This window comes from Macaca fascicularis, chromosome 3 (assembly GCF_037993035.2).
Source record: "Macaca fascicularis isolate 582-1 chromosome 3, T2T-MFA8v1.1".
NCBI lineage: Eukaryota > Metazoa > Chordata > Mammalia > Primates > Cercopithecidae > Macaca > Macaca fascicularis.
Genome location: NC_088377.1, coordinates 93069876 through 93093941, shown reverse-complemented (window position 1 = coordinate 93093941; position 24066 = coordinate 93069876). Strand labels below are relative to the sequence as shown.

General features: G+C 40.4%; 1 protein-coding gene across 31 annotated transcripts in view; it reads right to left on the bottom strand.

The window, feature by feature from the left end:
* Window positions 1–24066, bottom strand: part of ELMO1 (engulfment and cell motility 1) — a 582820-nt gene that overhangs the window by 354462 nt on the left and 204292 nt on the right. For 17 of the 31 annotated variants that reach the window (XM_074035218.1, XM_005549784.4, XM_074035213.1 and 14 more), the window contains 4 exons: window positions 19603–19702; window positions 11358–11509; window positions 9096–9174; window positions 3141–3191 (listed from right to left, as the gene is read on the bottom strand). In XM_074035218.1, coding sequence (XP_073891319.1) covers window positions 3141–3191; window positions 9096–9174; window positions 11358–11509; window positions 19603–19702 — 382 coding nt within the window. Of the gene's footprint in view, window positions 1–3140; window positions 3192–4205; window positions 4251–9095; window positions 9175–11357; window positions 11510–19602; window positions 19703–24066 lie in introns of all 31 variants that reach the window. The other 14 variants (XM_045387647.2, XM_074035209.1, XM_074035220.1 and 11 more) reach the window with 1 other exon arrangement.

Sequence of the window (24066 nt, the reverse complement as noted above, 5' to 3'; positions counted from 1 at the left end):
AAAGAAAAGGAAACAACAAGAATTAACCCTCAAGTAGGCTCTCACAGTCTTCATTGGGAGGTACAAGGAATGGAGAAGGTAGGCGAGGGTACAGGGAATTTCAGAGCTTTCCTTTACATTTCAGAGCCCAGGAAGGTTCCTGATCTTCAGGTCAGAGTCCAGGAAAAAACCTACTGTAGGCAGGCGTGAGTGGAAGGGGAAAAGCGCTGGAAAAGGACTGGTGACGGCAGCCATATAAGTCAAGAGAAGATGTGCTTGAAATGGGGGTGTCTCCAAGACAACTGTGGATTTCTCCAATGGAAGCATCTGTCACATACAGCAGAAAAACCCATGGTGCATACCCATAGGAAGCAATCTTGCCATTATCTTACCCTATGACTGTCTGACAGGTAAGCCCACTTCAAAACAGGGAAAAGTTTCACAAGGAACACACAAAAGCAAAATACCCATCAAGTCTTAATCCACTGTGGGAGCTACATAAGGATGTCTACCATCAAAAGCAGACAGCAAAAGCTCGTGAATTACTTTACTCACTGTTAACAATTAAATGAAAGATAAAATGACTCTTCCCCATAGAAACAGAACTGAAAACAGAACAAAGAACGAGTGGCAGGACAGGACGACTGGATAGGTCCACCCCCAATCCCCTCACCCCCACCCAGAAATGGGACAGCTGCCATCAACTGAACATTCAGCATTTGGGACTAACACATAGCCTTTTCAACACAGATTCTGGCCGTACATTAAAAATGCCAAACAACGGATCAATGTGGTGAAACAATCCATCACATCAGTTACTTCAAATGTTAGCCCCAGTCATGCCTTGCTATCTGGAAGACCAATTCTCTTGGCAATCTGTACTTGCTCCTGGGTAGACTGCTGCAAACCAACTTCTAAGTGGCTATTCAGTAAATGACAAAGTTCCCCATTGTAGAGAAAAATGATCTTCCTCCAGGACTAGAGGAAGTCTAGGTCCTTAGAGTGCTGCCTGGGTGCCTCTCAACCTGGCATCCACCTGCAATCCATACCCTAGCTGTTAGTGCCATGCTGAAATAGCCAATTAAAGAAGGAGGGGTGAGAGAAGATTGAGGAATAGAAGAAAGAGGACAGGGAGAAATCAGAGAATACCAAGTCACCGAACCAAAATTATGGGAAGCAGGGAAGCTAGACAACAGGATGGTTAGGAGCAAATCAAACCCCTTATCCTCCAATCTTCAGAATAGCATGTTAACTCATAGCACACACTTAGTATCCAAAGTGTGTGGGTATCTCTTTTCTTAGCAACTCGAAAGTACTGCCTCCAAGTTCTTACAGGAGAGTACCAACCTCGAACTTCAGCCATCAACATCTCATAAAAGAAGAGATGTTGATTTTTGAGACAGGGTGGCCACAGTCATTAATGCCACTCATTTCTCAGGGCATTCTAACCCTGAGTGCCACATCAAGGTAATATGAAGACACTGAGCTACACATTGATGCTGTAGCTTCTACATTTATTGAGAGCCAATATAAAGAAGGACAGCAATTATGAATACTTGTGCACTTCCAAAACCACAATTGGACCTAGATGTATTCAGATGCTCTCCCAAGGTTCATTTCAGATTTCAGTTCCAGAGGGAAAAGTTTTATCTTTCCCGAAGAACTGGGGGACCTCTTTTTATCAAACAATGAAAATTACACTCATATGTTTCGTGTCATCCTTCACAGCCAGGAAGTTTAAAATCGAACTAACTTGGTCACAAATTGCAGTCATTACCACTGGCTTTGGGATCTAGAACATTTATTTTCAACATTAATTTTTGATGGCTTACTTGCATTGGTCGGGGAGGGAGGGGGGATAGTGTGTGTGTGCGTGTATAAGCCACTTGTTTTTGGTGTTTTGACATCTGGGACCTTGCTGACCCTGGAGAGACTGCCCCTCTCAGATCTAGCCAATTCCTAGAGCTAATAAATGACTCCTTTCATATGCAAATGAACCAGTCCAGAGCCTTGGCAACCACACCCTACTCCTCTACAAGCTCTGGCTCCTACTCTTAGGACCACTATTCCCCTGCCCTAACCACCCAGGGCCAGGTACCAGACAACCAGAGACAGCCCATAAACTCCACAGCCCACTGAAATTATTCAAACTAGCCAATCCCAAACCTGCTCAGCCAGCTTACCTGGCCTCACTTGTCCCTTCCCTCAAAAACCACAGTAAGGGCTCTTACCCAGATCTCCTTGGGCTTTCCCTGCCTCCCGACTCAGAAGCTTCCCCTGCCCCCACAATCCCCCAGTGGCACGGCATGCCCCCTCCTTTGGGGAACTATAATTAACAAACTTATCTTTTCAATGCCAGCCACCTCCTGATCTGTTGGCCTCACCATACCCGAATACTGCTAAAACCTGCATTTGAGGACCAAGTGTTTTTAACTGTAAGCTTGCTGAACTGCTCTTTGGAATCACACAAAAAGAAATTCTTCTTTTTCTTTCTTTTCTTTTCCTTTTTTTTTTTTTTTTTTTTTCTTTTTTGTAAGCAGGGCAATCAATCAACCTGCTTCTTTCAAGTAGCTGGTAAGTCAAATAGCGGGTAAGACCTCAGGAAATCTTGTTACTTGGTTTATTTCTAAACATTTACAAGGTGACACCTTAGGGCTTTTTTTTCCACCAATGTTTAAGGTCATTTTGCATTGCAGCGAATGAGTGGCTCCCATCTTCATCTTTCCTTCCTCTCTCTTGCCAGGGGGCCCCAAAACTGATGTTCAACATCTCAGGACTTCTCTTGGTACCTGATATGTTTACAGCTAGCTTTCTCATTAAAAGAGCAAAACCTCATCAGGGTGAATCTTTTAAGCCTGATTTCCCTAACCTGCCCCACTGAGAGAGCTATCCAATCCCTCCTGCCAGAATGCCTTCCCCCTTCCTCTCTCTCCAGGGCAGTTCCAGAAACCCCTCCCTCCGATCCAATGAGGCAATTCCTGTGGGAAAGACTTTATTTATTCCAACTCCAAAAGCTCACTTTTTCCTTCTTTAGAGTTCCTACTGCTTCACCACAGAAGCAAGTCACAGAACAAACCACAGATTGAAGCCAAAAGAAGAGATTAATACATGCACCAGGCCACTCCTCCCCCACAAAGAGGTCACAGCACACAGGTACTCACTGTTAAAATGATGGAACGCAATTGCTTCTGAGCCAAAATATTCGCCATCTCCTGTGAAAGAAAAACACGCCCACACAAAGGCTTAGGTTAGAAAGCTACATTTCGACATGGCCAAAAATGACTTTATCCTGGGGTGTGCTTCGTAACTGTATATCAGCAGTATTTCGTATGAAATAATGAACTCAAACAGGCAGCAGTATTCAAATTATTTTTTTGACTGTTCCATTTAGAATGTAAAAGCCATGTCCAAAAGCAAAGGAAATGTATCTGGCACCTGCAAAATTCTTTTCTTTAGGAACTTCTTCCTTCCAGAAAAAGGTGGGTGCTAAATAAAAATCAGGCACTCCAAACAAAGCAATCGTTCTCTATTAGAAAGCCTCATCATCTTTTATTAGACTACGTATGTGCAGAAAGCTTTCATTAGGCAACACATGCCTGTAGCAAGGAGATTCCAGTCTCTTCTAAAAGTCATTTCATCTTAATCTGTGCAAAACCCAAGAGTGAGTAATACATATACCAGGCTACATAAGTGATCTGAGTGGAGTTTAAGTGAAGGGCAAATATCTGGGTGATGCAAAGCTCTAGAGTCTACACTCACTGAGCTCTGCAAGGCCTGATTTCTACAGGTTGTGTTTCATGCCTTAGCATCTCCTGAGTGGCATGGAGGATTCAAGGGTGATTTTATTAAAGGGAATGATGCACAGACTCCTTTTATAAATATTGACAAGTAAAGACTAAGGGAAAATAACATTAAGCACAGTCTTGGAGCACACATTTTAAAGTAAAAATACTGCTCATATTCAGGAAGACACTTGATTGTTGTTTTGTGGTAGGGGGTGTTTTTGGTGTTGCTACTCTTACTGAGTAGAGAAGAAACTAAGCTATGGTTTAAAAACAGAACCATGATTTCTACCAAGGTGAAAACAAATTTGCAGAAAGCAAAGAGAACCAAGAACATGGGGGTGGGGGAGATTTCTGAGGGGGGCATACAAGCAGGGGTAGACAGGAGCCGCATGGGAGAGCAGGGCCCACTTTACGCTGACAAAGGGAACGTGGGTGACTTACAGTCAGAGGACAATCAAGGATGTCAACATTGCTCTCTACATCAACCTAACGGCGTCATCGCCACCACAGAAAGGAAAGCAAGCAGGAGAGAAGAAGGGATGGAAATTCAGAGGACTCTGTTAGAGGTTGACCACTTTATTTGAATGCCCCTGCTGACCCACTGCATTGAAAAGTGCTTAAATACTGTAAGGTGACAAAAAAGCTAGATGGCCCTCAAGTCAAAATCCAATACTAGGTCTTCTTCCACGCTCTTGAAAACAAGAAAGCAGGAGCAATGACGCATTGAGAAACAAGTCAAATGGTAACCCAGAAGGAACCTTCCCTTCCACTAGGCATAGAAAGCAGTGCTTTCTTCCCAGTCTTCATAGAAAGGCCCACTGGTGGTGGTTTTTTTGTTTCTTCTAGGCCAGATGTCAAGTAAAAACCTCAAAGGATCCTATAGCTGTTTTAATTTCTTTCCTTTAAAACATGAAATTATTGCTCATAAATAAAAACAGAAACAAAAATTTCTGTTCCTATGTTTGCCTATCAGTTTATAAAATTTAAAGTTAGAAGGGACAATGCATGTCCAATTTCTACTAAAGAAATCATTGTAATTATCTGTTTACAATGTTTATTGTCTACATAAGCTGTGGGTCCCTCATGAGCAGAAACTTTTTCTTTTTTGTATTCCAAGCCCAAAGAACAATGTCTAACACCTAGAAGACAATAAATGCTTGATAAAATAACAAATAAATATTTTACACTATCCTCCTAAGGAACAGCAGCTTGGTCAAAGAGAAAATAGAAATATTCATACCTCCATTTCTTAGTCTAATAGTAAGGAATTGTTGGAGTAAATGTGAGAATCCATGGGGAATATTTTATAGCATTAAAATTATGTAAAAGTATATAGATACAAATATGAATCCAGATATACTGACATGGAAAGATGTCCACAAAATATTGTTTAGTTTCAAAGGCAGTTTAGAAAAACTACACTGCATGTAGTATGCTCACATTTGGTGGGAAAAAAAAATGATGTATTAGGAGAATTTTTGCACAGAACAAACAGGGAAGTAACACCATGAAAGTCACAAGAGTTGTAAATAATTGCAGTGGTTTTGCCTCTGGGAATATAATTACAAGAATCTTTCAAACTTCTTCCTTTTGAGTTAGTATTTTCTGATTTTTCTACCAAATCTTTTAACTAACAAGTTTTTTAAATAGTGCTTATCCAAAGTATATAAATATTTGTAGAGAAATTTGGAAGGGATCTCAGCAACGTATTTGCCATTGAAATAGTGAACTGAATAATGGTGCAAGTTGTAAACAAAAGGATGCATTTGGCCACCTAACAGCAACCCCCTCCCCGACAAAACTAGCACAGCCCTTCCCTCCATTTGTGCCAGGAAACAGAGAATCTCCTACATCCCAGAGGCATGGGAAAGGAAGGCCTCCACCCCTGGGGGAACCCTAGACCCTCTGGAACCCTTCTCCAGAGGAAGAAGCTTTGCCCTAGGTCCCAGCACAGGCGTCTCTCAGTAAGGCCTACTTCACGGATGCAAAGGAAAAAATAGCACAGGTCCTTCTGACCATGGGGGCATTTTTTTCAGTAACAGCAGAAATAGGGTATAAGTGTTTAAAAGCATTCCAAATTCCAAGAAAAGCCAGATAATGGAGTCCTATGAATGTGTCTGGCCCAAGTCAAAAAAAGAAGATGAAATTTTAAAAAAGTATTTGAGTGAAGTAGAATCAGGCACCCCAAAAAAAGCAATGGTTCTAAGGCTTTAAACAGGTAAAACAAAACAAAACCAACAAAAACAAAAAATAGTGCTCCTGCAAATCCAGTAAATACATGTTTAGATTACCTTTCTATCTAATTGGAGTGAGAAAATGGGCTTGGTGTTATCCAGGCTTCGGGGAGCTGTTTACTTGGCAAACACAGGGGAATTCTGTGAGTGACATCTCTTTGACAGGTGTTGGATGGGATGCTTTGCAGGTAAAAGCAGGGATAAGGTTGGGACTCAAACTCTGATTCTTACCCGCTCAGTAACCTGGTCAAGTTCTTTACTCCCTTTGAGTCTCAATTTCCTTACTTATAAAACAGAAATAATGTGGCTTTCTCTGAATATGAGAATAAAATGAAATAATGTAATATAAAATACTGAGCACTGCCTGGCACATGCCAGACTCTCAATAATATTATCATTGATGGCTGACTTTGGTCAATTTTTCTATTTGCCAAAAATTCAGAACTTTTAATTTTTCAGAACATATGCCAGCAATGCCAACGTCAAATTCAGACCAGTTGAAACTTAGAACATAGAGCCCAGACTAAGGTGTACACGCTCAGCTGTTAATATAAATCCACAGCAACCTACGTGATATTACCAGTTAGCTCAGTCTTCTGCTTCACAGGCCTCTACTGACCTTCAGAAAATAATATCCAACAAATTTTTCTTCATTATGAACCTGAAATCCCTTTTTAGAGCTATCTCGCTACTTACTGATTTTTTTTTTAAATTTAAAAATCATGATACTCCCTTTACTTTGATTAATAACACTCTTAATTTCAAGAGTTTATAGTCTATGAAGTCCACATCACCTTTCCATGGGCAAGTCAATTAAATACGTTGTAGCTATTTTTAGAGCTTGATTGAGTCATATAATACTTCATAAATTTCTGCTGAATTATATACAGTCTTTCTTAGTTGGAATCTTTTCTTAAATGGTTTAAGGTTATTAGACTACACTTTGAGGTGGTTTATTACTCTTTGCGGTAGTTTATTAGAATAATATATAGCTAAACTGTTTCCTGTCAGTCTTATGTTGCATAGTTTTCAAAGAAAGACTTGGTTCACAAAATCCAAACCCAATCTTATGTCGACATTCCATTATATTACCATTATCGGCAATGTCCTGAAATTCCCTATTTGTCCATGGTCATGAGAGTCCAATTTAACAAGTGAACAGTAGTGCTTGGTATAAAATAAGATGCCGTATGCATTTTATTCATGTCTAGATTCAGAGATCCAAGTGAAGCGGCCTTTTGAGTGGGCATGAACTTTCATCTCCTCTAATCCATCTTCTTCTTTCACAGATGGAGAAAGGAAAGGAAACTTCCAAGAGTTGAGATCAGAATGCAGCCTTCCTGACCCCACACGCTACACTCAGCTACCATGTGGCTGGGCCAGAAGTCCCTGGTCTGGCCAGCAGAAGGACCCAGTTCCTCCAATGCCCACGTCAAGTTTGTGGATATACACAGTGAGAGCTTCCAGACAACTTCCGGGCTGCTTGGGAGTTATGAGTTCAGTATTTAGACTAAAATATCACAGAGGCAGCCCTATCCATGACTTCACCTCAGATCTGCAAAGCCCCTCCTAAAAATCCAGCCAGGGTAAGAGCGCCCCCACCACAGGCTTGTGGAGGGCAGGCACCTCCACCTAGTTCCAGCGAACACCAAATCAAACGTCCGGGAAACTATTAATCGACACCACTCCTTGTGCAGACACAGCCCCCCGGGAATGAGTAAGAAATTCTAAATGGAAAACAAACCAGAAGCCGTCATGTTTAGTCACTGAGGTTAAAAATCCTTGGCAATGAAAAAGTAAAATAAAATCCAAAAATTCTTGTCATGGCATTCAGTAGCAGGTTTGCTTTCTAATTTCTTCTAAATGAACTCACTGGCAACTGCCATCAAGACCCTCAGCATAGTTTCTAAGTGGGTGAAAAGAGCTCATATTTCCACCTATTTTTTTTAAGGAAGGAAACTGTGACCAGGGTAACATATTACAGGACACATTGATTGAAAAAACATGAATGGATTTTGAGGTGTGAGCTACATTCTAAGACAAGGCAAAATTCCACTTTTTCACGTCCCCTCTGTAATACTCCTTTCCTTCGTGAAGAAATAAAGGATCTACAGACAAAGGACACCATCAAAGGAGAGGTTCCATCTATGTACATTAAGGGGTTCCTTCCTCTTTTTTTTTTTTAAAAAGATAGTCTCGCTCTGTTGCCCAAGCTGGAGTGCAGTAGTGTGATGTCAGCTCACTGCAACCTCTGCCTCCCGGGTTCAAGTGATTCTCCTGCCTCAGCCTACCGAGTAGCTGGGATTACCAGTGTGTACTATCATGGCTGTAAAACAGGCCGGCTAACTTTTGTATATTTAGTAGAGATGGGGTTTTACCATATTGACAAAGCTAGTCTCAGCTTCCTGACCTCAAATATCTGCCTACCTTGGCTTTCCAAAGGGCCGGGACTACAGGTGTGAGCCACTGCACCTGGTTTTTTTTTTATACAGAGGAAAGAGATGGCTCCATTTTCCCTGCCACATCCACACACAGAAATAAGTAATCTCACCAAGCAAGGAGCCCCTCTGACATGTGAATGCAGTTATCTCCACCAGGAGCAGCCATCTGCATATTATCCCTCCTGTCCTCTCACCTTCCATCGCCTCCCTCCCTGGGAAAAACGTGGCGCCTCTCAGGGTCTCCCTTTCCTGATCCAGAAAACGAGGACTGCACTTCCCTCACCCTAGTGAGCATCCCATGAAACGACAGAAGGTCGCGGGGACTCCTAACTCCGCTTCCACCCAGCAGCAACGTTTTCACCTTTGTACATCTGGTCTTCCAGGTTGCATTCTATTTCATGAAAAGGCTCTATTGCTGGAACACTCCTAGCATCCCTCATCAGTCAAGGGTTTACCGTCTCTACCCACTTGCCCCTGGATTTGGGAAGGACCCCAGCGGGCCAGCTGTGCAGCAGAACATAGCTGCTGTGGAGAGTCCATATGCGGCCAGGACAGCAGAGTGGCCCAACGAGTCCCCGGATGGAAGGAGAGGGCGTTCTCCGCACACAAAGTTCTTAGCCCTGACATAGCCGTTAGACTAAACAAATGCAACTTACCTGCCTCCTGTCATCAGGAGCCTTCAGGAAAAGTGCATTAATCACTGCAATAGTATAGGTTTGGATTTCTTGATCTGACCTGTAAAGATACAGAACAATTCAGAAAATCAGAACACAAAGTTAGAAGAGACTAGCCCTGGGTCAAACCCTGAAAAGCCTCAAAATCAGCCTCCTCTCCCAAAAACAAGTGAGAGACAAAGGTAGGGCCTAGCAAATGCATTTAGCACTGAGAATGCATTTCAAACATCACAAGGCGGTAAATATACAACTAGTATTACCAGCTCACAGTACACTGGTCAGTGCAGAATGCCCAGAAATACAGGCAGCCTTCTCTCTTATTCAGATTGAAAGCATAAACCTAGGGGATGTTGTAATTGATGTACTACTAGTAATAGTTGTTTGTATGTATGTATGTATGTATGTATGTATATGTGTGTGTACATATGTGTAATTTTCTGTCTGATACAAGAAATATATCAGGGAGTAGTTTCAGATGTCTCTACATTCTTGGGCTAATTGGGTGGCTCTATTACATATTCTAAAATTCTATTTCCAAATATAAACATTTAAATAACAAAAAGAACGGGTGTTTGTTTATAAATCTCATTTTCACTGGAAAGCAACCAGAAATAATAAATGAAACAAAGCTCTAATGTAAGGCATGTGGTAAACAGTAAATAAGGAGGACTCAAGGCATAAACAAAGAGTGACTTATGAGCTACATTTAGGAATAACTTATCAGGCCAGCGAGACAGAAGTGGAGCTTATAACCAGGCCAGGATAGGGTGCAAAGCCCAGTTCATCACAGGCTGGCTGAGACCTTGGACAAGTTCATGGGTATCCCCCAAGGCACAGTTACCTCATCTACAACGTGGGGTTAGACACACTTACTTCATGGGATTGCTGTGAAGATAAAATGAGATTATGCATATAAAATCCTTAGCACAGTACTTGGAGAATAATAAACTCTTCACTTTGGTAATGTGCTTTGGGATGAAGATGTGTGCCTTTGAGATTCCCAGAAAAGACACAGTATATAAATTAATGCAGTTCACACTCAAAGGAAATGTGAAACTGGTCTTATTTCTAGAGAAGCTACCTACATTCTCATCATTTTGAAGAATTATGATTCTGAGGTCACAATCACTGAGGCCACCACAATCCTCAGCTTCTGTGACTTAAATTTTAAATGCTGATCATCTTCCCACCTCCAAATGAAAAAAATATCTAATATAATCTACTTTGGTAGTTTATATTATAAACACAACAGTTAACATTTCAGAGAACCATTCCCACCCTGCACCACCAACCCAAATGGGCCAATCGGGTTTCCTCTTGAGAACTGCGACCTACTGGACCAGGGACAAGAGTTAGTGGGAGTTGGGTCATTGTAGTGCCAATCACAATTCTAGAGAAAAGGCCATCTGCTGAGGACTCCAGGGAAGCTATGGTTTCTCTCCTCCTCAAGGCTTAGCTACTTATGTCATTTCTGGATTCTACAAGGTACCCCAGTATTGTTCCAATAACCTCCTTTCCTGTGTGAGCGAGCTCACAATGTTTATTATCACTGCAACCCAAAATACTTTAATTTCTAAAGTAGCACTGTACAATAGAGTCCTCCTCAGATTGGTATCATCAGAGACAACCTTCCTAGTTACCTAAGGGAGGAAAGAAGGGGAAAAATGCCTCAAAGACTGCAGGCTGCAGAGGCAGCTATCTTACTTCCATTTTATAGCTCAAGCCACTAGAAAAAAAAAAAAAACCTTTATTTTATTATAAAATACAAAAGAAGCAACTCACTAGAATCACCTTGAGCATAACTAAGAAAGAAGCCTGCCTTTAAAAATTCCTAGCAAAAAGGCATAACATTACATTTCTAATTAACTATGAAAATACTCATTATATCACAGAAAACATTAGCTTAGATGGTTTAGGAAAGAGAACTTAAGAGAACAAATCATCCTGTTTTACCTTCTTAAAAGTAAAACTCTGCCAATATCTACCAATATGCATTAAAATTGAGAGCTTACCAAGGGCCAGGTGTGGGGACAGGCAGTGCCAAGAACCAGTCTGGAGTTCAGTGAGGGACAGGGGCCAAGGGAAAGTAACCATGCCATTCCAGTGGGACACATGGTTTGGTTATATTGAGATTTTTTTCTATACATTTAACCAAACGATAAAAACACAAAATGTTTCCCAGTGCATCACCGTGGCCATCTTCCTGAAGCATTTCTCCTCCCCAGAGCATCTCAGCATGCTTACCCTTGCAGGTGTGGAATGAGCTGGCCGATGGTGATCTCCTGTGCCACTTTCTGGTAGAGGTCATGGCTATTGAGCACCATCGACTCCAAAATGGCCAAGGACCGCTGCAGGATCGAGATGTCTATGGCTGACTTGTTCACAAAACTTGCTATCTGAAAATCCAAGTGGGACACAATTGACTGCTCGTGGTAAGTAGAGCAGAGACGTGGAGAAGGGAACAAATGAAGCAAATCGGGAACTCATTTAAGAAACACCAGGCACTGAGGATGACCTGGAATTACAGCAAATAGCAAGAAACCCATCAATCCAGGGATGATTCATGATATCATCACAAAGCATGATTTATCACATCTCTATAATTCACTGATAAGCAAATTTTTTCAAAAAGACATACTTCCAAAGATTATTCTTTCTGTATTTCCCAGGACTATTCTCCTGAGTTTCATCTTTTGGGGGCAGACAATTTCAACACAAATATTGTAAGGATGCCTGTGTTTCTCTGGGACGGTAATTTCAACATATGATAATTGCCATTCCTCTTGCATTCCCAGGCTCCTCCCTCATCCACACAATCCATGGCTTTTATATGCTTATTATGTTCTTGTTGCATTCTTAGGGGACTCGCACAAATCTCACTTGTCAACACAATTCAACTGGCAACTTCTCAGTCACTGGCCACTCTCTTAAATGAAAAACTCGTTACCCCTTTCTTCCAATTTCTGATGGTTAAAATAAGTTCTTTTCATCTCTCCTAAATTTAGCAAACAGGAAATCATTTAAATGAGCAGTACTAAAAGTTAAAATACTAGTTTAAGCTCCAAATTAGATTCTCTAAGGAATTAATCACTAAATCCCCAAACATAATAAATCACATTGTAAGAGGAAAATAAAAAACAGAGGTTAGAATAATGGATCACAGTAATCCAAACACATGGGTACCATAAAGGTCTTATTTTAGAGGCCTCATTAAAAGTTATTACTGTCTGTTGACAACTCACAATAAAAAGCCATTATTATATCAGTATAATGACTGCTTTCTTAAAAGCTAAATAACTTGGTTCCACAAGAAGTAAACACTTGCTGTTTCCCCGTCAACACTAATTTCTCCCTTTCTGCTGCCCCAGAGACCACTCGCCTCATCTCCTCTCCATCCTTGCACATGATAAATGCACAGTGCACCATGGCAATTCCCAGGTACCATCGGAATTGTCCCTAGTCCGCTGATGTCCAGGTGAAAGGAGGGGTGGGATATGCAGATCGCAACACTCTGCCTACCCCAGCTACATCTGGATCTCAGAGGTGGGAAATGAATAATGTGAAGAAGTGCGGTGACATTATGATTTTACATTCTGAAAAGCTATTATTTTAAAATACAAACTTCAGGAAGAGTATGGAAATTTTAAGGTTCTCAAAAGACTGCTTCAGCTCTTTTCATGGCTAATAAACTTCTCCAACATGTTTACTATCCTTGGCAAGCCTTGACTTACTCCTCACAGTCTGCTCCAATCCACCAAATCTACCATACTAAGGCCACCCTTCTTTCCCTAGGGCCATCTTTCTCTGACAAAAATCCAATTACTATTACACTGTGTTTAGGGTTTAATGCTTAATTTAGACATCTTCTAAACAGAGAATAAATTCTCTGACTCCTCCCTTACCCCACCAAACCATTTTTCATGCTCTCGGCATAATTCTTGGCACTGGTATTAGGAAACTGAAGAACTCATAAAGAAATTCATTGACAATACTTCAGATTTTCTTGCAACTAATTTTCTCCTCATTCCTGGCTCCCCTGCTTGTCTCTATTTATTAAATTTGGATGTGCCTTAAGGCTGCATGGAGGCTTCTGCCTGAGAAGCTGTTGCTGATATTGTCAAGCACCCTCCACCTCCATCTTCATGCACTCTTTTCATTCAGCCAATATTTACTCATCAATAATTGATCCATTTCAGTAACATGCATTGCTTGTGTGCTATACAATAGGCTTGCCCTGTCCCACAGAGCTGGAAATACAAAGATGAAAAGAACAAACAAATTTCAAGGACCTTACAGTCTTCTATGGACAGATAAAAAGGCATTTACCATGAAGTACACTGAGGGCCTATTCTTGGCATCCAAAAGGATGCCACCATTTGGATATTTCAAAAAAGCAAAAAATTAAATGGAGGGAATATCAACCTCATTGTCTTCGTACTCCTCTCTTCCCAATTATCACTCTTTTCTAAGAATCCATAATCATTAGTGATTCATATTTCCAGCTCCCTATTTTACATCTCTGGGATACATCTGACATGTCTCCGTTTTGATACATAGTATATACATAACACTGGCCCAGTGGTCTAACTCATTGCTGGGTTACTAAAACACAGTCTTCTGCATGTTCTTTTATGTTCAAGTTTTCCATCAAATGGAAATTTACCCCCTGAATTATTCCCCTACTTCCATAAATATCCTTTTTACAGTATTTCCTTTCTTGAAATATTCAATCAGAACTCTCCGTGTTTTCTTCTTTTTATTTATTTACTCATTTTTTTTTTTTTTGAGATAGAATCTTGCTCTGTTGCCTAGGCTGGAGTGCAGTGGTGTGATCTCAGTTCACTGCAACCTCCACCTCTCCAGTTCAAGCAATTCTCCCACCTCAGCCTCTTGAGTAGCTGGGATTACAGGTGTGCACCACCACACCAAGTTAATTTTTGTATTTTTAGTAGAGACGGCGTTTCACCAGATTGGCCAGGCTGATCTCGAACTCCTGACCTCAAGTGATCCACCTGCCTCGGCCTCCCAAAGTGCTGGGATTACAGGTGTGAGCCATGGCACCCAGCCTACTCTCAAGTGTTTTCTGATAGGAAGTACACCTTCTCATAATGGGTTTTAAAGTTCTCTACGAATCATTAACTCTTCCCTGCTCCCAGTGGGCTTGCTCAATGGTGGCAAAAATAATCTGCTGTCTTTGCTTTAATTTAGGCATATTTATATCCCACATACATATTCCATTTCCATTAGTTATTTCTACATATTTTTCTCCTAAGAAATGAATCCCTTACTTTCATGAAAGTATTCTTTAAAATTCATTTTTCTAGTAATTCATTTCTTCCTTGACATAAAGAACCTAACCATTTCAGCAGTCCTAAAGCATGTTACGTAATGAGCATTTTGTGTAACACACCTGGAGCACTCAATGCATTGGAGTCCTATGTACAAGTCTGAAGTACATGCTAATAGTTTTCTGAAACTTAACTTCTTTCTTTTGTCTTATTTGTCACTGGTTTTAGCTAGGTATTCAAATGACCTAATATTTTAACTGAATGAGTATTAATAACCAAGGCATCAGAGCTGATCCAAGTGAAAGTAATAACTATCGTCCTCCAGGGAACTTGAGACCAACTCCTTATAACTGAATGTATAAATCAGTTAATGGACAAATGTCTGTATGTCCAGTTTGAAAACTACAGATCTTCGTATAGCTAGAGGTTATTCATGTCTATTTAAATTTTCATTTCCTTTATCCCACAGAAGAGTAATAATGATTCCCTCTGCCTTTCAATTTATCCCAACTCCATCACTGCACTTCTGGGTGACACAAGTGAGCCAACCCAAGCCAGCCACAGTCCAGCTTCTCAAAAGTAGGCCCGTATCATAAGGAAGTAGTAAGTAAGAGGAGTCAGCAGTAATTTTATATACACTAGCTCCTTGTACTGCTCATTCATTTGAAAACCTTAGCTAAATAAAAGAGAAATATTTATGTAACTTTTAAGAAGCTAAGGGGTATTACAGTGCATGAATCAACAATCCAATAAATACTTCTTAGAATCACTTAGAATGAGATCTTAAAATTCTCCTGTTATCAAAAACTAAAAGAACCATAGAAGGCCGACACAGTGGCTCACGCCTGTAATCCCAGCACTTTGGGAGGCTGAGGCGGGTAGATCACGAAGTCAGAGGATCGAGACCATCCTGGCTAACATGGTGAAACCCCGTTTCTACTAAAAATACAAAAAAATAGCCAAGCGTGGTGGCGGGCGCCTGTAGTCCCAGCTACTCGGGAGGCTGAGGCAGGAGAATGGCGTGAACCCAGGAGGTAGAGGTTGCAGTGAGCCGAGATCGCGTCACTGCACTCCAGCCTGGGTGACAGAGCGAGACTCTGTCTCAAAAGCAAAACAAAAAAAAACAACCATGGGGAACATGAAGCTCCACTCCTGTATTTAAAATTATCTAAGTAGAGGCCTGTAAATCTCTCAAATTTTTAAGAGGCAAAAATTACCAGGTCTTTAAACCAATATGGTGGGATGTTTGTCCAGGTGCTGAAAACATTTGTGGGGTGAGCCAGGTTCTCCTGCACAGCTAAGGTTTTCTGGAGCATTTATGTGAAACCTTCCTTCCAAAAGAAGGCACTGATATTATAATTGGCTAGGGAAAAACCAACTCATAACATATAAAGTTTTTTTTTCTTTTCTTTCTACTCCGTGTTTTCTTACTTTGTCCCTAAGTAGCCGAGTCTTTAAAAAGCAACAACATTATATATTGGTATCAAGGAATTCCAAGTTTCAGAGTTGTTTATGAAATGATGCTATTTATTGCAGCCAAAATTTGTAAACCAGAATCTAGATTCACATATAACAAAACAGATAAAGTAATAGAGAAGGAGACAGAAGCTGGCAGGGAAAAAAAATATTTCTCCAAAGTGGTATGAATTTGGCATTAATAGGAAGCCAACTCTAGACCACAGAGATAGGCATCTTTTGTCAGCCCATTTCCTAGTCGATTTTTGTTGAGATAAAGCTCCATTTAAAAGACAGTTGCCTACATACAATTCGTGGGTTGTCAAAGTGCTGAATTTGGTCCAGCTAATGAATAAAAAAGTTAACCTTACAGAAAAGTAAGTAATTTTTTGATGACTATTTTTCAGATTCATGTAACACATCTCTAAGTAGCAATGCAAAGAAAATATGACTGGGAATGAGGACACGAAATAGATTAAATGTGTTGCTTTTTAAAAATACTTACTTTTTTATTGAAACCACCGAGACTGTCAGTCTTTACTTTCTTACATTTAATATGATTTTTGAATTAATTTCAATGAATGAAAAATATTTTCTTAAGTTGTGAGAAAACTAAATGACTGTCATTCTCTCTGGCCACTGCTCACAAGAAACACAGTTTTCTAATTCCTTTCCACTCATAACCGAAATTTTACTTAAAATATATTTAAATATGGTACCACTTTTTTCCCTTCTCTTCTTCAAATTCTGTGGGTATTTTTAATGCTTCCAAGCAAATTTTATTCATTCATTTCACAGAAATGTATTAAGATCTTACTCTGTGCCAGGCCCCGAGGATAAAGTCATGAAGAAAGCCGTGTTTCTGCCTTCCCGAGGTAATACTCTATTGGGAAAGACTGTCAAACGAACAAAAAATGCACCGAAATGTGACAAGTGCTGGAACAGGGGCATTCAGGAGATCCCAGGGGAATAGACAGCAGAAGAAATCACTTAACTCTAGCAGTAAGGTCATGGAGGAATATGTAAGAGACAGGCTGGTTAAGCGAGGCTCCGGGAACTATGCCTTCTACCACTTGGAAAGCACAGGTGCATGATGATGAGGAGAAGCGCTCTGACCATGTGACCAAGGACGCCCACTCACTATGTGACCTCATTCAACCTCGGCAAGCCACTGCATCCCTGCCTCCTAACCAGAAATAACAAGACTATCTGTTCTGTTCTGGAAAGGATTGCTGTGTGGAATCAAAAGAGCTAATGTTGGTGAAAGCACAACATAATTTCAAGGAATTCACATTCAGTACAACATTGTTGTTACATTCTATAGCAAAAGAGGCTCTCATAACAGACAAGCCAGGCACTCTGGAGGTAGAAAAGAAAGCCTGCTGTAAATTCAAAATGTTAAAATGTTTGTTAATTATTAAAAAATCAATGATACTTCCACATCTTCAGATTTGGAACTGCTTCTCTAGAACTGATCTTAGAGAGGCAAAATAGTGCAATTTATTTTCTCCTCTCATAATCTAATGCTTACGTTCCCTGCCACCACCAAAGGTGGCAGGAAGGTACTTCATAACACATCGGGATTTTTTTGGCTTCTTTAGCTATTAGGTTAGTGCAAAGGTAATTGCGGCTTTTGCATTACTCTTAATGGCAATTCTAACAGTTCCTTTCCTTTATAGCAATTCATACCACTGACAAATACAGGCAACAAGGGGCCTCTTCCTTTTCTGTGCATTTTCTACAGGGTTCCTTTTGCTCATCCCCTTTGGCTTTATGGATTTACATAACGAAAGAGAGTTGATTTCGAGATGTGTCAACAAGGCCCTGGGTTTCCATCAGCTCTGGTCTTAAATGAACATAAAACATAGTGTAGGCATGACATCTGTGGGCCCTCTGATCCTACCCCCCTCATTCAACAGATTAGGGCCATCCCATGCCCTTTGATTCAAGGCAGCATCTCCCCTAAGATAATGATTAATTTCCAAAAAAAAAAGCAGCACATTTACAGTGGGGAGATCCAACAGATGTCACCTAACCATGTAATCCAGGGTAACATCACCAGTCAGAGGACAGTGACATCATGTGCCCATGAAAGGACGCACTGAGAAGGATGCACCATAACTTCTGTAGCATTCTTGCCAAAAATGCATAACCCTCTTTAATTGAACCATGAGGGAAATATCAGACAAACCCAAATTGAGGAACTTTCTACAAAATAACTGACTGGTACCTTTCAAAAATGTCAAAGCCACAAATGACAAACAAAAAAGCTGAGGGACCGTCACAGACTCGGGGAAACTAAAGAGGCATGACAACCCAATTCAATGTGGGATCTTGGATCAGATCCTTAACCAGAGAAAGGCATTCATAGAAAAACAGGTGAAATCAAATGCCAGCATTGCACACAGCTTATTTATTAATTTTGACAACCGTACTGTCATTATGCAAAATGTTAACTTTAGGGGAGGCTGGATGAAGGGCTTATAGGAACATTCTGTACTAATTTTTTTTTTCTTTTTGAGACAGGGTCTCACTCTGTCACCCAGACTGGAGTGCAGTGGTACAATGTTGGCTCACTGCAACCTCTGCCTCCCAGGCTCAAGTGATTCTCCTACCTCAGCCTCCCAAGTAGCTGGGATTACAGTGCCACCATGCCTGGCTAATTTTTGTAGTTTTCATAGAAACGAGGTTTCACCGTGTTGGCCAGGCTGGTCTTGAACTCCTGACCTCAAATGATCCACCTGTGTTGGCCTCCCAAAGTCCAATTTATTGCAACTTTTCTTTAAGTCTACCATTAGTTTAAAATAAAAGGCTTAAAAGCTTCAAGTGACTCTTACCGGATTTTGCTCTGATTTTCTGGCTTGCACAGATTCACTGAAATTCTCTTTCTAGTAACTGATACTTATGAAATAAAGTTATGAATTCCAAACATCTCTTTATTACTAATACAACAGTAGGGAGGAGATATGCCAATGAATTTATAAACCATTTTGCAAATACAAAGAAAGGAAAAAATAAATCAATAAATGATAATTGTCCATGATTTAATCTACATTTGAGAGTAACAAGATCAAGACTGTTTATTTTTAGTCAGAAGAATGGAAACAGAGTTGCAAATGTGCTATACTTCAATTGCAAGGAATGGTGGGGTGGGGCTCTTCTGCACCCTCTCCCTGCACCAGGTCCATCTTCATTTGCTTCCTCCAAAAGGAAGAATTGGTAGAACTGGGTGATGTCTGAGATATTCATTGCACCATGATTACAAGTAAACATACTCATTCTGCTTAAGACACATGGATTCAGGTAGCCCTCCTTTTCATACATCCTTGCTTCAAACCTAGGTATGCAGATCATTGGTATACTTTGCCCCTTTCCTTTTCCCTGGACAGCAGGCTGGGGATAAAAGGCTCAAGAAGGACAATAGTAGGAACTCTGTTTAGGACTTGAAACCAACAGAGTCACACACAGGGATTCAACAGACACTTGTGCAGTTATTAACAGTGTGACACACTGATTTGGCCTGAGCTATTGCTGTGTACATGCAATCCCTTATAATCTCTTACAATCGTTTTTATATAGAATTTGGGTTTCCTGACACCCACATACATAATATTATAAAAAATCATACCCATTTTCATATATAAAAGAACTAAATGAAAGACAATTATGAAATATCCTCACAGCAGAGAAAAATAGCTATGAAAGAAGACAGCAAGGAAAGCCTAAAGAGGCAGAGTCCGCCTTACCTTCTTAATGAATGCCACCGAAAATGTATCCCAGGACACTATGCCATGGTCCATCAGCTCAACGAAGGCCGTCAGGGTGAAGGACAGCATGTCTCCAAAGCTGAAAAAGACAGGGAGGCACAAGAGTCAAGAACCCCAAAGGTGAGCAAAGACACTGACGCAAGAAAGTTCTGGGGAAGTGAATACAAGCAGAATTTTAAAAGATCAAGAGATAAACAGCAGGACCACAGGTGACTTTCTCACTAACATGAGTGACAAGAAGGGGCAGGATGGCCTTGCTGAGGTCAACCAGGGCTTCAGCATCCAACAGACCTGGGCTCACACCAACTCTTGCTCTGGTGAGCTATGTTGTTCTGGGCAATTCACTGACCCTGTCTGAGCCTCTATTTCTTCAGCTGAAAAACTGGGTGGTGATATCTATTTAGCCACAGAGCTACTTACTTAATAAAGCATGTAGCATATAGATACTTAGTAAATGATGACTTAAAGAAAAGCTTCTTGGCTAATGAAATTTGGAGTCGCTTAGGGAGGGCAATGTGCTTCCTTTATTACCCATACACATCAAAAGAGAAAATTAAAAATACTTCTATTAAGAGAATTAGTACTTTTTTTTTTTAAGTGGTCTATACATCCCTGTGTGGACACACAGACACAAACATATATGCAAGTAAACATACTCATTTTGATGTTGGCCAGCATTTCGTCTTTAGTTAATAACTTTTCTGGCATATCGATGGAGATAATCACTCCACATAATGGGTTTGCTGACAAAGACTTGCTGAGATTCAGCAGGCCATAAGGTGGGCCTAATATGTGGTTTGAAAATCCAAACAGAGATTAGGCTCAGACAAATGCAGTTCCACCTAGGACCCTTATTAGACAATATCCTGGTTTCTAGAGCTTTCAAAACAACACTTTAGTAGAGACTTAGATGCACAGAATCTTTTACAGATATTCACCTTTATTGTAAATTATCATCTTCATAAATATTAACACCTTTATGATAAATACTCTTTCTTTGAGTACAATGAATTATGCCAATCAAGATCTGCACAATGTATTATACAACAGCACTGATTCCTAGGCTCAATTTTTTAAAAAATAAAGTTGGTTATATAGATTTTTCATTTGTAGGCTCATGCATACCATTATCGATACCCTACAAAGTCTCCTAACATATTTAGAGTGAACCTTCCCACTTATTTCCAACTAGTAGAATAGAAAACAGGTAACATTTCTTTCGAAACAGCTTCTCAATTTCCCTTCTTCCTACTGTTCTATTCGGCCCAGCCTCAAAAACAACCTTTGAAATTCTGCACCACCACAGAAGACGTCATGCTAAACGGAACCTATAAAAGGGGAAGTGGTTCTCAGGGAAAGACAAAGATCCAAAGCTGCCGGAGACCAGGGAAAACAGAGGGGATGCAACCAGCTAAACGAAAACGGCTAAGCAGGTAGTTTCTGGAGTCAGACAACAGGGGTTCTCCCTCCAGCCCTAAGTAGGCAAGTTATGCAACATCCCATGCTTCTGTTTCCTCATTTATTAAAAATGGGGATGATGATGGCAGTGGTCATCACACCTAGCTCACAGATTTTTGGAGAAATGAAAACAAGCAAACATGCTTAAAGGCCTCCAAATGCTGTGCAGTGAATAGTAAGTAGCGTGTGAGTGTTACTACATTCTCACTATGCAAAAGTGAAATTTTTAAAAGGTGAATGAAGCACAAGATTTTCAAATATTTCACCTTGTGTTAAGGATTCTCTGTTCTTAGAACTAGAAAATGAAAGCAAAAACAGCAATGCAAGGAAAGCCAAACCATTCAGACCAGATGGAAAAGCAGCTAATACCTCTGGCTTTTCAGAGCTGCACGGGGCAACCTCGATCTTACAGGTGCCCCCTAGGTGGCATCAAAGGATCATACCTCAAAAAGAAATTCCAAACCAGACAACACAAACTTATTTGAAGAACAGAACAGAACATTACAAAGACAGGTGGAATACTGAGCTGAAGAGAGTAGTGAGAAAGGTTAAATAAAAATTCTAGAATGACTCTTTCTACAGACAATGGGTCACATGAAAATCCAAATATCCGACTGCAAAAGGAAAAAAAAAAAAAACAGAAAAGAAAGTAAAAAGATTGCCTCAGGAAAATAAAAGCCAGGAAATAAAAGCAATTAGTAAGATTTATTAACAGACTGGGTAGGCATTAGTATTACTGTGAAAACATTATTACATAGTAACATACAGCATTAGCAGTAAGGAATGTTAGCTCATTTATTTTATTTACTTAAAAAGAGGAAAAACAAGAACCAAATGATAACTAATAGTGGACATCTGGTCATACCCAGCATACTAAAAGACCTCAAATGTTAAAAAAAAAAAAAAAATCCCCTATACATGCCACGGGAGGACAGCATTCACAGCATCTCTACAAGGCAAAAAAAACTGCCTCAGTGACATCAACAGCAGCACAGGCAATGGAACAGGCAGTGGCAGAGAAACACACACACTATTGAATCAAACTCTTGGCCTGGTGCCGTGGCTCATGCCTGTAATCCCAGCACTCTGGGAGGCTGAGGCGGGCGGATCACCTGAGGTCAGAAGTTCGAAAGCAGCCTGGCCAACGTGGTGAAACCCTGTCTCCGCTAAAAATACAAAAATTAGCCGGTCATGGTGGCAGGCACCTGTAGTCCCAGCTACTCTTCTTGGAAGGCTGAACCCAGGAGGCGGAGGCTGCAGTGAGCCAAGATCATGCCATTGCACTCCAGCCTGGGCGACAGAGTGACTCTGTCTCGAAGAAAAAAGAAAACTAACAACAACAACAAAAAACCTCTTCTCTGCACCCCCATTAGCTAGATAGCACTCAGATAAGATGAGGAAACTAGATGACATTAGTCTTTAGCAGATCCTTTAAAAGCAAAAGATAAAGTATATTTATGTCCTCTAATATATGAACGCAACATGACTCTGCTCCCTAGCTACCTGCTCAACAGAACCCTAATCCAATTGATCTTAGTAACATCTGGTACAGTCAATTGTTCCAAAAATACACTCCAGAGCTCTGTCTACAGACTCCTCAGACAGAACAGACTGCAAGGACTTTGGGGAAAAAAGGCTGAAGAGAAGGAAAAAGGGTATCATTTGGTTTCCACATCCGCACGCTTGTTTGGGAGTCAAGATTTCAATCTCTATGGCTGTTAAGAAGGTGGAGCACCATTTCTGAGACTGCAAATAGAGCTATCTGTGCTTCTCAAGTATCCATTAGTGGGAATGATTGGTAAGTGAGAGTAAAGCTTTTTCACAGCATACACCAGTCAAGGTACTCAGAGGAAGGATAATTCTCCTGGTCTATCTAATGACATGACAGATAGGGAGAGACAGATAGGAATATATAATAGGACCTATTTTACATATTACTAGTATCTAATATTTATGTAAAATACACATAGGTATATAATATATACATATTACATAATATTCTGTATTACATACATATTCTGTATATAACATATATAATTCATTAGGACTGGTTGCTGGGTGACATAGTAAGTTCCCATACGAAATAACTTTTTCCAAATTCAACTTCAAACTCTCAGTCGCAAAGAAATGATGGCCATGCTAAAATTTTATTACATTCCAAATCAAGGGATTCAATCACCTCTTTCAAGTGAGGTGGCTATAAAAGCTCTTACTGAACCTTGACATAGGTGTTTATTTCCACTCCTAGAGGAGTAATTCAGGCTCCAAACAGGGAAAGCAGAGGGCAAGTTCTGCCTCTGAAATCAGTGCTGGGTACAGAGAGTCAAGGCTAAAAGAATTACAGATAAAAAGCAATCACATGGCATATCCGGGAACATTTTTATTTGTTTGGATTATTTGTATTTTGTAAGTGTTAGGCTAAAGATTGTGCAGTACTGACAGCCACAAATTAAGTCAACTGCAAATTTTACATGCTGGTGGAAAGCCACTGTCACAGCCAACACACCATGTGTGCTGGAATGATTCAAATAAATGTTTCTCATCAACTTAGTAGACACCATCTTCATTCCAACAAAATTCAGCCAATCTCAGAACAAGCATGTAAATTTCTGCTACTAATTTTATAAAAGAATAGTGCTTCCAAATGTTTCCATAGAGTGGTAAGCCCAATAGAATTTTTTATTTTTATTTATTTAGTTTTTTTGAGACACAGTCTTACTCTTTTGCCCAGGCTGGAGTGCAATAGTGCGATCTCAGTTCTTTGCAACCTCCACCTCCCAGATTGAAGCGATTCTCCTGCCTCAGCCTCCCAAGTAGCTGGGATTACAGGTGCACACCACCACGCCCAGCTAATTTTTGTATTTTTAGTAGAGATGGAGTTTCGCCATGTTGTCCAGGCTAGTCTCAAACTCCTAACCTCAGGTGATCTACCTGCCTCAGCCTCCCAAAGTTCTGGGATTACAGGTGTGGGCCACCAAGCCCAGC